Source organism: Crotalus tigris, unplaced genomic scaffold, assembly GCF_016545835.1.
Source record: "Crotalus tigris isolate CLP2741 ecotype Arizona unplaced genomic scaffold, ASM1654583v1 scf7180000019634.18455, whole genome shotgun sequence".
NCBI classification, from domain to species: Eukaryota; Metazoa; Chordata; class Lepidosauria; order Squamata; family Viperidae; genus Crotalus; species Crotalus tigris.
This window is the reverse complement of record NW_024097631.1, coordinates 2164-18455: the sequence shown is the minus strand read 5'-3', so window position 1 is coordinate 18455 and position 16292 is coordinate 2164. Positions and strand designations below refer to the sequence as shown.

The following is a 16292-nucleotide window of genomic DNA, read 5'->3' as shown; positions in this document are numbered from 1 at the left end:
TCAGGGCCTTGCTACTTTCCTGGTGGATTCTCCCAAAACTTACATTTTAAGCAGCAGCTGGTGGAATGTAGCACGTTCCAGCAACCCGATCAGAGTTGGAATGGGGTTTAAATAGAGTATAATACCCTATAAATATAATGGAGATCCAATCAGGGCCTTGCTACTTTCCTGGTGGATTCTCCCAAAACTTACAGTTTAAGCAGCAGCTGGTGGAATGTAGCACGTTCCAGCAACCCGATCAGAGTTGGAATGGGGTGTAAATAGAGTATAATACCCACGTATAAATATAAGGAGGGGAAAATTTTTCCAATCAGGCCTTGCTACTTCCTGGATGGATTATCCGCGAAAACTTACAGTTTAAGCAGCAAGATGTGGGATTGTAGCACGTTCCAGAGCCCGACGAAGTTGGAATGGGGTGTAAATAGAGTACAATTACACTATAAATATAATGGAGATCCAATCAGGGCCTTGCTACTTTCCTGGTGGATTCTCCCAAAACTTACAGTTTAAGCAGCAGCTGGTGGGATGTAGCACGTTCCAGCAGCCCGACCGAAGTTGGAATGGGGTGTAAATAGAGTACAATACACTATAAATATAATGGAGATCCAATCAGGGCCTTGCTACTTTCCTGGTGGATTCTCCCAAAACGTACAGTTTAAGCAGCAGCTGGTGGGATGTAGCACGTTCCAGCAGCCCGACCGAAGTTGGAATGGGGTTTAAATAGAGTATAATACCCTATATATATAATGGAGATCCAATCAGGGCCTTGCTACTTTCCTGGTGGATTCTCCCAAAACTTACAGTTTAAGCAGCAGCTGGTGGAATGTAGCACGTTCCAGCAACCCGATCAGAGTTGGAATGGGGTTTAAATAGGGTATAATACCCTATAAATATAATGGAGATCCAATCAGGGCCTTGCTACTTTCCTGGTGGATTCTCCCAAAACTTACAGTTTAAGCAGCAGCTGGTGGAATGTAGCACGTTCCAGCAACCCGATCAGAGTTGGAATGGGGTTTAAATAGAGTATAATACCCTATAACTATAATGGAGATCCAATCAGGGCCTTGCTACTTTCCTGGTGGATTCTCCCAAAACTTACAGTTTAAGCAGCAGCTGGTGGAATGTAGCACGTTCCAGCAACCCGATCAGAGTTGGAATGGGGTTTAAATAGAGTAGAATACCCTATAAATATAATGGAGATCCAATCAGGGCCTTGCTACTTTCCTGGTGGATTCTCCCAAAACTTACAGTTTAAGCAGCAGCTGGTGGAATGTAGCACGTTCCAGCAACCCGATCAGAGTTGGAATGGGGTTTAAATAGAGTATAATACCCTATAAATAGAATGGAGATCCAATCAGGGCCTGGCTACTTTCCTGGTGGATTCTCCCAAAACTTACAGTTTAAGCAGCAGCTGGTGGAATGTAGCACGTTCCAGCAACCCGATCAGAGTTGGAATGGGGTTTAAATAGGGTATAATACCCTATAAATATAATGGAGATCCAATCAGGGCCTTGCTACTTTCCTGGTGGTTGGAAGGGAGGGAGGAAAGGATGGAACAGGCGTGGGGATTCATTTATGTTCCCAAAAAACTTACAGTTTAAGCAGCAGCTGGTGGAATGTAGCACGTTCCAGAAACCCGATCAGAGTTGGAATGGGGTTTAAATAGAGTATAATACCCTATAAATATAATGGAGATCCAATCAGGGCATTGCTACTTTCCTGGTGGATTCTCCCAAAACTTACAGTTTAAGCAGCAGCTGGTGGAATGTAGCACGTTCCAGCAACCCGATCAGAGTTGGAATGGGGTTTAAATAGAGTATAATACCCTATAAATATAATGGAGATCCAATCAGGGCCTTGCTACTTTCCTGGTGGATTCTCCCAAAACTTACAGTTTAAGCAGCAGCTGGTGGAATGTAGCACGTTACAGCAACCCGATCAGAGTTGGAATGGGGTTTAAATAGAGTATAATACCCTATAAATATAATGGAGATCCAATCAGGGCCTTGCTACTTTCCTGGTGGATTCTCCCAAAACTTACAGTTTAAGCAGCAGCTGGTGGAATGTAGCACGTTCCAGCAACCCGATCAGAGTTGGAATGGGGTTTAAATAGAGTATAATACCCTATAAATCTAATGGAGATCCAATCAGGGCCTTGCTACTTTCCTGGTGGATTCTCCCAAAACTTACAGTTTAAGCAGCAGCTGGTGGAATGTAGCACGTTCCAGCAACCCGATCAGAGTGGGAATGGGGTTTAAATAGAGTATAATACCCTATAAATATAATGGAGATCCAATCAGGGCCTTGCTACTTTCCTGGTGGATTCTCCCAAAACTTACAGTTTAAGCAGCAGCTGGTGGAATGTAGCACGTTCCCGCAACCCGATCAGAGTTGGAATGGGGTTTAAATAGAGTATAATACCCTATAAATATAATGGAGATCCAATCAGGGCCTTGCTACTTTCCTGGTGGATTCTCCCAAAACGTACAGTTTAAGCAGCAGCTGGTGGGATGTAGCACGTTCCAGCAGCCCGACCGAAGTTGGACTGGGGTTTAAATAGAGTACAATACACTATAAATATAATGGAGATCCAATCAGGGCCTTGCTACTTTCCTGGTGGATTCTCCCAAAACTTACAGTTTAAGCAGCAGCTGGTGGATGTAGCACGTTCCAGCAGCCCGAGCGAAGTTGGACTGGGGTTTAAATAGAGTATATACCCATAAATATAATGGCGATCAAATCAGGCCTTGCTACTTCTGGTGGATTCTCCCAAAACTTACAGTTTAAGCAGCAGTGGTGGAATGTGCAGTTCCAGCAACCCGTCAGAGTTGGAATGGGGTTTAAATAGAGTATAATACCCTATAATAAATATAATGGAGATCCCATCAAGGTCCTTGGTACTTTCCTGGTGGATTCTCCCAAAACTTACAGTTTAAGCAGCAGCTGGTGGAATGTAGCACGTTCCAGCAACCCGATCAGAGTTGGAATGGGGTTTAAATAGAGTATAATACCCTATAAATATAATGGAGATCCAATCAGGGCCTTGCTACTTTCCTGGTGGATTCTCCCAAAACTTACAGTTTCAGCAGCAGCTGGTGGAATGTAGCACGTTCCAGCAACCCGATCAGAGTTGGATGGGTTGGGGTTTAAATAGAGTATAATACCCTATAAATATAATGGAGACCAATAAGGGCCTTGCTACTTTCCTGTTGAATTCTTCCAAAACTTACAGTTTTGTAAGCAGAGCTGGTGGAATGTAGCACGTTCCAGCAACCCGATCAGAGTTGGAATGGGGTTTAAATAGCGTATAATACCATATAAAGAAATGGAGATCCAATCAGGGCTTGCTACTTTCCTGGTGGATTCTCCAAACTTACAGTTTAGCAGCAGCTGGTGGAATGTAGCACGTTCCAGCAACCCGATCAGAGTTGGAATGGGGTTTAAATAGAGTATAATACCCTATAAATATAATGGAGATCCAATCAGGGCCTTGCTACTTTCCTGGTGGATTCTCCCAAAACTTACAGTTTAAGCAGCAGCTGGTGGAATGTAGCACGTTCCAGCAACCCGATCAGAGTTGGAATGGGGTTTAAATAGAGTATAATACCCTATAAATATAATGGAGATCCAATCAGGGCCTTGCTACTTTCCTGGTGGATTCTCCCAAAACTTACAGTTTAAGCAGCAGCTGGTGGAATGTAGCACGTTCCAGCAACCCGATCAGAGTTGGAATGGGGTTTAAATAGAGTATAATACCCTATAAATATAATGGAGATCCAATCAGGGCCTTGCTACTTTCCTGGTGGATTCTCCCAAAACTTACAGTTTAAGCAGCAGCTGGTGGAATGTAGCACGTTCCAGCAACCCGATCAGAGTTGGAATGGGGTTTAAATAGAGTATAATACCCTATAAATATAATGGAGATCCAATCAGGGCCTTGCTACTTTCCTGGTGGATTCTCCCAAAACTTACAGTTTAAGCAGCAGCTGGTGGAATGTAGCACGTTCCAGCAACCCGACCAGAGTTGGAATGGGGTTTAAATAGAGTATAATACCCTATATATATAATGGAGATCCAATCAGGGCCTTGCTACTTTCCTGGTGGATTCTCCCAAAACTTACAGTTTAAGCAGCAGCTGGTGGAATGTAGCACGTTCCAGCAACCCGATCAGAGTTGGAATGGGGTTTAAATAGAGTATAATACCCTATAAATATAATGGAGATCCAATCAGGGCCTTGCTACTTTCCTGGTGGATTCTCCCAAAACTTACAGTTTAAGCAGCAGCTGGTGGAATGTAGCACGTTCCAGCAACCCGATCAGAGTTGGAATGGGGTTTAAATAGAGTATAATACCCTATATATATAATGGAGATCCACTCAGGGCCTTGCTACTTTCCTGGTGGATTCTCCCAAAACTTACAGTTTAAGCAGCAGCTGGTGGAATGTAGCACGTTCCAGCAACCCGATCAGAGTTGGAATGGGGTTTAAATAGAGTATAATACCCTATATATATAATGGAGATCCAATCAGGGCCTTGCTACTTTCCTGGTGGATTCTCCCAAAACTTACAGTTTAAGCAGCAGCTGGTGGAATGTAGCACGTTCCAGCAACCCGATCAGAGTTGGAATGGGGTTTAAATAGAGTATAATACCCTATATATATAATGGAGATCCAATCAGGGCCTTGCTACTTTCCTGGTGGATTCTCCCAAAACTTACAGTTTAAGCAGCAGCTGGTGGAATGTAGCACGTTCCAGCAACCCGATCAGAGTTGGAATGGGGTTTAAATAGAGTATAATACCCTATAAATATAATGGAGATCCAATCAGGGCCTTGCTACTTTCCTGGTGGATTCTCCCAAAACTTACAGTTTAAGCAGCAGCTGGTGGAATGTAGCACGTTCCAGCAACCCGATCAGAGTTGGAATGGGGTTTAAATAGAGTATAATACCCTATAAATATAATGGAGATCCAATCAGGGCCTTGCTACTTTCCTGGTGGATTCTCCCAAAACTTACAGTTTAAGCAGCAGCTGGTGGAATGTAGCACGTTCCAGCAACCCGATCAGAGTTGGAATGGGGTTTAAATAGAGTATAATACCCTATAAATATAATGGAGATCCAATCAGGGCCTTGCTACTTTCCTGGTGGATTCTCCCAAAACTTACAGTTTAAGCAGCAGCTGGTGGAATGTAGCACGTTCCAGCAACCCGATCAGAGTTGGAATGGGGTTTAAATAGAGTATAATACCCTATAAATATAATGGAGATCCAATCAGGGCCTTGCTACTTTCCTGGTGGATTCTCCCAAAACTTACAGTTTAAGCAGCAGCTGGTGGAATGTAGCACGTTCCAGCAACCCGATCAGAGTTGGAATGGGGTTTAAATAGAGTATAATACCCTATAAATATAATGGAGATCCAATCAGGGCCTTGCTACTTTCCTGGTGGATTCTCCCAAAACTTACAGTTTAAGCAGCAGCTGGTGGAATGTAGCACGTTCCAGCAACCCGATCAGAGTTGGAATGGGGTTTAAATAGAGTATAATACCCTATAAATATAATGGAGATCCAATCAGGGCCTTGCTACTTTCCTGGTGGATTCTCCCAAAACTTACAGTTTAAGCAGCAGCTGGTGGAATGTAGCACGTTCCAGCAACCCGATCAGAGTTGGAATGGGGTTTAAATAGAGTATAATACCCTATAAATATAATGGAGATCCAATCAGGGCCTTGCTACTTTCCTGGTGGATTCTCCCAAAACTTACAGTTTAAGCAGCAGCTGGTGGAATGTAGCACGTTCCAGCAACCCGATCAGAGTTGGAATGGGGTTTAAATAGAGTATAATACCCTATAAATATATATATTTTTTCTTCTTCTTCTTCCATTTGATCCAGATATTTCTGTGGAGAAAAAAAGACTTGGCAAAAGATGGCTCTATTGAAATGCGGCTGGCTCTGGAGACAGAGTAAGTTAATTGAGGAAATTTCCTAGTGTGCAATTGCAATTGGAATTTCTTTTACCAGGTCCATCACCAGGGGGGTTTTCCCCGTCTGGGTGGTGATTAGGTCCTTTAGGAGGCTCAAAGGGGGGGAAGGTACTGCTGATCACGGAAGCTAAGTAGAGACAGCTTGGGTTTGTATTTGTATGGGCGGATTGATGAGAATTCCAGAAGGGTGAGAAATAAAGGGGAAAAGATCCCAGAAGATGACAGTGGTAAATCATCTGTGCAAATACTGGTCCAAAAGTGACGTGGAGAGGAAGTTTGATGTAGTGGTGAAGGTGCTGGCTTAGAAACTAGGAGACTGAGAGTTCTAGTCCCACCTTAGGCATGAAAGCCAGCTGGGTGACTTTGAGCCAATCACCAGGAGATGGTGAGTTCTAGTCCCGCCTTAGGCATGAAAGCCAGCTGGGTGATTTTGGGCCTATTATCAGGAGACAGTGAGTTCTAGTTCAGTCTTAGGCATGAAAGCTGGCTGGGTGACTTTGGGCCAATCACCAGGAGACGGTGAGTTCTAGTCCCGCCTTAGGCATGAAAGCCGGCTGGGTGACTTTGGGCCTATTACCAGGAGACGGTGAGTTCTAGTCCCGCCTTAGGCATGAAAGCCAGCTGGGTGACTTTGGCCCAATCACCAGGGAGACGGTGAGTTCTAGTCTCGCCTGAGGCATGAAAGCCAGCTGGGTGACTTTGGGCCATCACCAGGAGACGGTGAGTTCTAGTCTTGCCTTAGGCATGAAAGCCAGCTGGGTGACTTTGGGCCAATCACCAGGAGACAGTGAGTTCTAGTCCGCCTTAGGCATGAAAGCCAGCCTGGGTGACTTTGGGCCTATTACCAGAGACGTGAGTTCTAGTCCCGCCTTAGGCATGAAAGCCAGCTGGGTGACTTTGGCCCAATCACCAGGAGACGGTGAGTTCTAGTCCCGCCTTAGGCATGAAAGCCAGCTGGGTGACTTTGGGCCTATTACCAGGGACGGTGAGTTCTATCCGCCTTAGGCATGAAAGCCAGCTGGGTGACTTTGGCCCAATCACCCAGGGAGACGGTGAGTTCTAGTCTCGCCTTAGGCATGAAAGCCAGCTGGGTGACTTTGGGCCCATCACCAGGAGACGGTGAGTTCTAGTCCTCCTTAGGCATGAAAGCCGACTGGGTGACTTTGGGCCAATCACCAGCAGACGGTGAGTTCTAGTCCCGCCTTAGGCATGAAAGCCGGCTGGGTGAACTTTGGGCCAATCACCAGGAGATGGTGAGTTCTAGTCCAGCCTTAGACCCCGGACGTGCTCCTTTCACGCATTTCCCCCCCAAATCTGCATCCTTCCGAATTACGCATTGCACTTCAGTTTCAAAATTCTTCAGCTCGGCAGTCCCTCCCTGCAGCAGATCAGTGCCTCCGTGTGAAGGTTGCGTGGGTCAATCGGCGGGTTTTAAATGGGAAGCTGGAAGGGGTCCAAACCCCCTAGGAGAAGAACAGACGGAAAATCAATGCAAAGGCTCCAATCGCGAAGTGTCGGATGACAAGCTGGCCCTGAGGTTCTGCAACATTTGCACTTTCTTCGCTTCCCACATCTGTGGGCGACCGTTTCGCTCCAGGCTTCCGATCAAAAGGCGCTAGGAAAGAAATGCCCAGAAGGTTCTCGGAAAAGAGGAGAAGAAGAGGATGGCGGGAATTTGGAGAGAAAGCAGTTAAAATGTACAGGTAGTTCTTCACTTGCAACCATTCGTTTAGTGACCGTTCAGTGTTACAACAGCAATGAAAACAGAGACTTATCATCCTTTTTTCACACTTAATGACCTTTGCAGGTCATCAAAATTCGGACACTTGGCAACTGGTTCCTATTGATGACGGTTGCAGCATCCTGGGCTCACGTGATCCCCTTTGCGACCTTTTTATAAGCAAAGTCAACGGGGGGAAAGCCAGATTTACTTAACAACCGTGTGACTAACTTAACAACTGCGGTGATTCGCTTAACAACTGTAGCAAGAAAGGGTTGTAAAACGAGTCAAAATCCACTTAACAAATGTTTCATTTAGCCACAGAAATTTGGGGCTCAAAATCTCTGCCATGCCCTTGACTGCTGCAATTCCTCACTTCAAAGAGAAAAAAAATCAAATCCTTAGCACCCAAATTCATTCAGAAATGTGAACTACGAATAAATATATAAATATAGGTAGTCTTCGACTTGCGACCACAATTTGAGCCCAAATTTTTTGTTAAGCGATGTAGTGATTGAGTGATCAATTGCAACCAATTCTACATGGGACAAACATCATGTCAGTTAAAAAAACAGGATCCACGAACACTTGCTGGCAGTCGAATGCCCCAATCCCGAATCCTTAATCTCCACCCACACTGAGACCAAACAGCACCAGTTCGATTGGAACAACACAAAAACCATCGGCCACACTCCCAGACGCCACGCTTGTGAGTCCCTTGAAGCCTGGCCCTCCACATGCACTTCCATCCACAGATACATCGACCTATAACCAGCCCACGATCAGGATCCAAATCAACTGACCAGAGACAACACCAAGCTTCAACTATCCCGCGCAATCCCCCATTTTCCACCAGTGGTTTACCTCCCAATCACCCTGAGCTGATGTGACCTCCCTATACAAGATCCATCCCAAGACCCTCACTGATGACTCACACCTGACTCATCACGAGACCCTCGCTCAACACACCCACACCTGAAGCCCTTATAAGCAGAGGGACACTAAATTCTAAACTTCCCTAAACTCTGCTGAAGATGTTACCTAGCCTGGTAGCAAAGAAATCGACCCACAAGTTCGGAGAATGAGCCTCCACCTGCATAAGTGATTAATTTCCGGGGCCTTTTACTACCAGTTGGCTCATCTGTGCTACTCAACGTTCATGCACTTCTCTTAGTTTCTTTAGCTAGTGTGGTCATGTCCATTGGCTCTCCATTTCAAAAAGTTCTCGATCCACTGGTAGATGTAGGCTGCTGACCGATTCGTCTAGGGCAGGGGTAGGCAACCTTGGCTCTTTTATGACTCATGGATTTCAGCTCCCAGAATTCCTGAGCCAGCATGGGGGAACTATGGCCCTTTCATGATTGGTGGACTTCAACTCCCAGAATTCCTCAGCCAGCATGGGGGAACTATGGCCTCTTCATGACTTGTGGACTTTAACTCCCAGAATTCCTCAGCCATCATGGGGGAACTATGGCTGCCTTTATGACTTGTGGACCAACTCCCAGAACTCCTCAGCCAGCATGGGGGGAACTATGGTCCCTTCATGACTTGTGGACTTTTTAACTCCCAGAATTCCTGAGCCAGCATGAGTGAACAATGGCCCCTTCATGACTCGTGGACTTCAACTCCCAGAATTCCTCAGCCAACATGGGGGAATTATGGCCCCTTCATGACTCGTGGACTTCAACTCCCAGAATTCCTCAGCCAACATGGGGGAATTATGGCCCCTTCATGACTCGTGGACTTCAACTCCCAGAATTCCTCAGCCAACATGGGGGAACTATGGTCCCTTCATGACTTGTGGACTTCAACTCCCAGAATTCCTGAGCCAGCATGGCTCAGCTTGGAAACCTCTCCCTTCCCCTCAGCATGGCGGGCTGAGGAATTCTGGGAGTTGAAGTCCACGAGGCATAAAAGAGCCAAGGTTGCCTACCCCTGCTCTAGGGAGATCGCAGAGATCTGTTCTCAGATCCTGCGACCACTTTGCAGTGGAGTTATAGGTCTTTTTTTTTTCTTCATATGTTCTTCCAGTAATCTTCCGTTTCAGCGGCTGGTGGCTGTGCTGCAAGCCCTCGACTTACGACCACAACTGAGCTCACAATTTCCTTTGCTAAACAAGTTGTTAAGTGACTTTGGCCCTGTTTTATGAGCTTTCTGACCACAGTTAAGGGAATCACTGCAGTTAAGTTAGTAACTCAGTTGTTCAGTGAATCTCGCTTCCTCATGGTCAGAAGGTCACAAAAACAGATCACGTAACCCCCAGGAAACCACAACCATCATAAATATGAGTCAGTTGCCACGTGTTTGAATTCTGATCACATGACCATGGGGAGGCTGTGACGGTCACAAGCGTGGAAATCGGTCCTAAGCAGTGGTGGGATTCAGCCGGTTCGCACCACTTCGGCAGAACCAGTAACTAATTTTTTGTTGCCCGGGCCCAGAATGGACTTCCGGAAGCGGCATCCACACACAGAACCGGTTGTTCACATGTCTGAATCCCACCACTGGTCCTAAGTCATTTTTTTGGGTGCCGTTGTAAGTTCAAGTGGTCACTAAACAAATGGTTGTTAAGTCGAGGATCACCTGTATGTGGACTGGCATTTCTGGTGGTGCCACCTTGGCTGGCACATTTAGTTCACTTGTTTTGGATTGTTTTATAATCCTTTTAATTTGTTTTCTTATTTTTGTTGTTGTCTGGGAGCTTTCTCGAGTTCTGTCGCCCGTGGGCGGCTGCCTAAATCCAAAGAGGAAATGACAGAATAGAATAATGATGAATTGTACCAAAGTAAAATAATTAAGCTGCTTTGGAATCGTGTCTGTGCGATTACTCAGCCTATCCAAGCTTTTAAAGTGCTTAAAGCATTGAAGGATCATAACATATATGCTAAAGAGTTGATTCACAAGGATGTAGATGTACAGGCAGTCCTCGACTTACGACCACAACTGAGCTCAACATTTCTGTTGCTAAGCGAGGCCTTGTTAAATGAGTTTTGCCCCATTTTGTTTTACTTTTCTTGCCACAGTTGTTAAATGAATCATTGTTAAGATACCAACACGGTTGTTAAGTGAATCCGGCTTCCACGTTGCCTTTGGTTGTTGGGAGGTCGCAGAAGGGGAATCACATGACCCCAGGACACTGCAACCGTCGTAAATACAGGTAGTCCTTGACTTATGACCACAACTGAGCCCAAGGTTTCTGTCGCTAAGTGAGACATTTGTTAAGTGAGGTTTGTGCCACGGATCTTCAGTGACTCTGGCTTCCTCCATTGACCTTGCTTGTCAGAAGGTCGCAAAAGCGGATCACATCATCCCAGGACCCTGCAGCCCGTCATAAATACGAATCGGTTTCCAAGCGTCTGAATTTGGATCACGTGACGGCAATGGTCATAAGTGTGAAAAACGGTCCTAAGTCACTTTTTTCAGTGCTGTTGTATCTTTGGTCATTAAATGAACGGTTATAAGTCGAGGACTATCTGTACTATTTCCCCATTTTTCTTAATTCTTTCCCCCATCCCCCCGGCCTGTGCAGGTTCTATTCTGCGACGCTGGAAAAGGAACTGGTTCGTGCTGTGGGCGGACGGCAGCCTCGTCTACTACCAAGATGATACCGGCCGCGAAATGGACGGAAGAATTAACATCAGATCCAATTGCCGAGACGTCAGGACAGGCCGCGAATGCCGTGGTGAGTAGACTTGGGGTTGCCAACTGGATCTTTTTCACAGATACCAGAATGAAAGCCCACTGTTTATTCTTAAGCTAAGTTTCTAGTCCTCAAGGCTGTGGGGAGACTGCCACAGAAGCAAACATGTTAAGATATTTAAATTTAGTAGCTGGAGCGGTGTTTGCGTTTCTGTGTGTGTGTGTGTGTGTGTGTGTGTGTGTGTGTGTGTGTGTGTGCGTGCAGTCAGCCAGAACAGCCAATTGTGGCTGATTGATTGGAGAGGGTTGGCTCCTGCGTGAGGCAATCTGTGCTGTGATTGGTTGTTGTGGAGGGGGAGGGGGAGGTTCCTTTTTTCCCGCCTTTTTCTCCTGTGCGCTCTGTAATTTACCTCACGAAGCTCCTGCTGTGTTGATTTACCTCATGAGGCTCCAGTCAGCCGGACTTGTCTAGTTTGCTGTAAACACAGATGTTAAATAGATTTATTTATACAAAACTGCAAGTTCATGTCAGTGGTCTCTAACTTCATTTGGACACCGGCTGTGCAATGTTCTGACCAAACAGCTCTTCCATTTTCTTTTCTTTAAAAACCCTGCAGTCGGTTCTCTAAGTCACACATACAGGTAGCTGTTGACCGCCTGTCTTTCTAGCAGCCCCTCAAAGAGAAGAAGAGAAGAGAAGAGAGGAGAGGAGAGATGGAATAGAATAGAATAGAATAGAATAGAATAGAATAGAATAGAATAGAATAGAATAGAATATATGGAATGGAATAGGATAGGATAGGATAGGATAGGATAGGATAGGATAGGATAGGATAGGATAGGATAGGATAGGATAGGATAGGATAGGATAGGATAGGATAGGATAGAACAGAAAATATGGAATGGAATGGAATGGAATGGAATGGAATAGAATAGAATGGAATGGAATGGAATGGAATGGAATAGAATAGAATAGAATAGAATAGAATAGAATAGAATAGAATAGAATAGAATAGAATAGAATAGAATAGAAAATATGGAATGGAATAGAATAGTATAGAATAGTATAGAATAGAATAGAATAGAATAGAATAGAATAGAATAGAATAGAATAGAATAGAATAGAATAGAATAGAAAATATGGAATGGAATGGAAGAAAGCTGGGACCTTGGAGGTCTTCTAGTCCAGCCCCCTGCTCAAGCAGGAAAACCCTATATCATTTCAGACAAATCTCTTCCTGAAAACCTCCAGTGATGGAGCACCATCACTAGTAATGGAAAGGGTTGCATTCCTGTCTCCTGTAGTCCTGGCAGTGCTGGGCTGAATCACCCCAAATGTCCTCTTCCTACACAATGGAGGGACACAGCAAGTCGAAACAGAGGACCCTTTCATTTGACACCAACACAACTGCCAGCAGTGCTAAAGGAACAGTGGCTAGTTTTCTGCCAGCCTCCAGCTAATTCTTCCTTCCTTCCTTCCTTCCTTCGTATCTGTGTGTGTGTGTGTGTGTGTGTGTGTGTGTGTGTGAGAGAGAGAGAGAGAGAGAGAGAGAGAGAGTGAGAAAGAGAAAAAGAGAGAGAGAAAGAGAGAAAGAGAGAGAAAGAGAAAGAGAAAGAGAAAAAAAAAGAGAGAGAGAGAGAAAGAGAGAGAGAGGGAGAGAAAGAAAGAGTGAGAGTGAGAGAGAGAAAAAGAGAGAGAGAAAGAGAGAGAGTGAGAGAGAGAGAGAGAGAGAGAGAGAGAGAATTACAGGAAATTGATGGACACCATCCAATAACCTCATAGCCGTTTGTTCATCTTGCTTTGCTGCCTGATAGGAATAGAATAGAGCTGGAAGGGACCTTGGAGGTCTTCTAGTCCAGCCTCTCGCTCAAGCAGGAGAACCTACACCGTCTCAAGACAAGTGACTGTCTAGCCTCTTCTTAAAAACCTCCAGGGATGGAGCGCCCATGATTTCTGGTGGCAAGGAGTTCCACTGGTTAATTGTCCTCACTGTCAGGAAGTTTCTCCTTAATTCCAGGTTGCTTCTCTTTTTGGTCAGTTTCCAACCATCGTTTCTCGTCCTTCCTTCTGGTGCTTTGGAGAATAGCTTGACTCCCTCTTCTTTGGGGCAGCCCCTGAGATACTGGAAGACTGCTATCCTGTCTCCCCTGTTTTGTTTTTTTTAGACTAGCCAAACCCAAGTCCCGCAGCCGCTCTTGATATGTTTTAGGCTCCAGGCCTTGGATCATCTTAGTTGCTCTTCTCTGAATTTTTCCCAAACTCTCAACCTCTTTTTTGTGACATGGTGACCAACACTGGCTGCAGTACTCTAGGTGTGGCCTCCCTAGGGTTTTATAAAGCAGTACTAATACCTCGCGTGATCTTGATTCCGTGCCTCTGTTTATACAACCCAGGATTGGAGGGTATATTTGAAAATACATTTCACCCCCCCCTCCTTTACAGCTTGACACACTAGTGAGGGTCCCTTTTTGTCACACCTCCATTTCTGCTGCAGGCTCAGCTGCCTCTTCTCCGCCAGTTGTGTAGCTTGCAGTTCTGCCTCCTGTCTCCCAAGCTCGTTCCTGCAAACCATCCTTGCAAACAATTAGAACAATTAACCAGTGGAACCACCTGCCTCCAGAAGCGGTGAATGCTCCAACACTGGAAGTTTTTAAGAAGAGACTGGACAGCCATTTGTCTGAAATGGTGTAGGGTTTCCTGCCTGAGCAGGGGGTTGGACTAGATGACCTCCAAGGTCCCTCCCAACTTTTTTTATTATTGTTGTTGTTGTTGTTATTATTATTATTATTATAAACTGCTCTCCTGCCACATCTTCAGGCGTCTGGATTTTGGAAAGAGCTCACGACTTGTTTTTTCATCCTCTCTGAACGAACATCCTGGAATCTTTTCCTGGGAGGCAACAAGCCTCTGTGTTGTTGTGTACCACACAGACGAAGGTTTTGGCCCTCCGGGGTCAGTATGGCAGCTTTTGTTTGAGATTTGTTGTGTCCCCTGGGACATCCGCCAAGGCTGCCTAATCCCCTGCTGTTTGTTTCACTGTGACTCCACAACTCAAGAGTTACTTTGACAACTGATCCCCCGAGGTCCTAATTTTGCGGCGACTCTCCTGGCTTGCAACAGACAACTAGGATCGCTTCAGAGATATTTAGCCGGGAAGACGTTCTTTGCTTTAAAAAAACACCCACCCATCTTACGACGGCAACTTTTATTTTTAAAACTGCAGGGAGTCCTCAACAGTTCATTTAGTGACCAAAGTCACGACGGGCACTGGAAAAAAGGGACATGAACGTTATTCACACTTACGACCGTTGCAGTGTCCCCAGGGTCACGTGATCAAAATGGATGCTCGGCCACCGACTCACATTTATGATGGTTGCAGTGTCCCAGGGTCGTGGCAACTGGCTCGTATTTATAATAATAATAATAATGATAAAGTTGGAAGGGACTTTGGAGGTCATCTAGTCCAACCCCCCCCCCCGTCGCCCTGAGGGTGTTTCCTGCAGTTTTTTAATCAGGGACCTGCATGAAAATTATGCCTAATTAATTCTGAGTCTGTTGGGAGTCCGATGTTGATCCCAGGCACAGAAATGAAAATGAAATATTATTCGTAATAATATTATGACATGTTTTGATCAGCATTTCCCACCCAGCTTTAATGAAGAACAGGTAGGATTCGGAGGGAAGTCCTGGGGAGTGTCTTGTTTACCACGATCCCCTTGAGGTCTAGAAACCTATTATTGAGATAGAAAGAAAAACGCCGGCCGGCTCTCTGCTTATGTCTCCTTTCCTGTCTTTATAGATATCCAGCCTCCGGAAGGGAAAACCCGGGAGTGCCTGTTGTGCGTTGTGCAAAGGGCTGGGCCCAAGACCATGCTGTGCGCTGAGAGCGAAGACGATGCGTTGTAAGTTGTGGGAAGCGAGGACAGAAAAATCAAGATAGCTGAAGCCCTGACCCTTTTTGTGATGGGTAGGGTTTCAGTCATATAATCTTGACATTTCTGAAACCACTCATGGTCCATCTGCAACGCAGTGGCCACACCCAAGGACCGGTCATGGGAAATGGTGTTTTTTAGTTTTTATTTATTTATGACTAGCTGTACCCAGCCACGCGTTGCTGTGGCTCAGTGTGGTTAAATAGTGGTTCTCAACCTGTGGGTCGGGACCCCATTTGAGGTCGAACGATCATTTCACGGGGGTCGCCAAACAACGCAGTCGCCATTTTTTTCTCCCCTTTTCCTTAGCTGTGCTACTCCCTTTTATTCTATTGGCTTCTGAAAGCCAATAGAATAGGCTCTCTTGAATAGAGTCTAATTCTATTGGCTTTCAAAAGCCAATAGGAATTGTCCAGGCTGTCTCTGCCCTGCTGAGCCCGCCAAAAGTCCCATTCTGCAAACAGTGCTGCACCAGTTGAGTAGTCTTCGATTTACGACCAGTTGAGTAGTCCTCGACTTACGACCGGTTGGGGGTCGCGGCATTAAAAAGGTTGAGAACCACTGGGTTAAATGGAAAAGAAAGAAAAGAGAAAGCGCACGTTTGTAATATGTTTAATTTCACAATGCTTGTGGGTATACAATACTTTTTGTTGTTCCACTGTGTGTGCAGATATAGAGATTACGTCCAACAGATGGTGCTGTTTTTCAAAAAAAGCAAGTTTTTACCTGTCACAAGTGTGACATCTATATAATATAGGTGTATAAAAACACGCGCGTATTCGAATACAACGTTGTGTCAAAATTTCAAAGCAATCGGTGAAGAACTTTCGGAGATTTGAGATTTTGAACAAATGAACATTTACATTTTTATTTATATAAGATTAGATTTTATATATAACTTAAGGTGCCAAACATAACTAATATGCTTCCTCCTATTTTTTTTACCACATCTACTCTTTGAGTAGGTTGGGTTGAGAGAGAATGACTAGCTCAAAGCCACCCAGCTGGCTTTCATGCCT

The 16292-nt window shown here is 45.2% G+C and overlaps 1 protein-coding gene across 1 annotated transcript; it reads left to right on the top strand.

Moving 5' to 3' along the window:
* The first annotated feature begins 5872 nt into the window (after window positions 1-5872).
* LOC120317379 (pleckstrin homology domain-containing family B member 1-like) lies at window positions 5873-15442 on the top strand. The gene is made up of 3 exons (XM_039363948.1): window positions 5873-5960; window positions 11231-11383; window positions 15141-15442. Exons 1-3 carry the CDS (start codon window positions 5924-5926, stop codon window positions 15245-15247), a joined length of 297 nt encoding a protein of 98 aa, XP_039219882.1. The 5' UTR covers window positions 5873-5923; the 3' UTR covers window positions 15248-15442.
* Window positions 15443-16292: the final 850 nt, after the last annotated feature.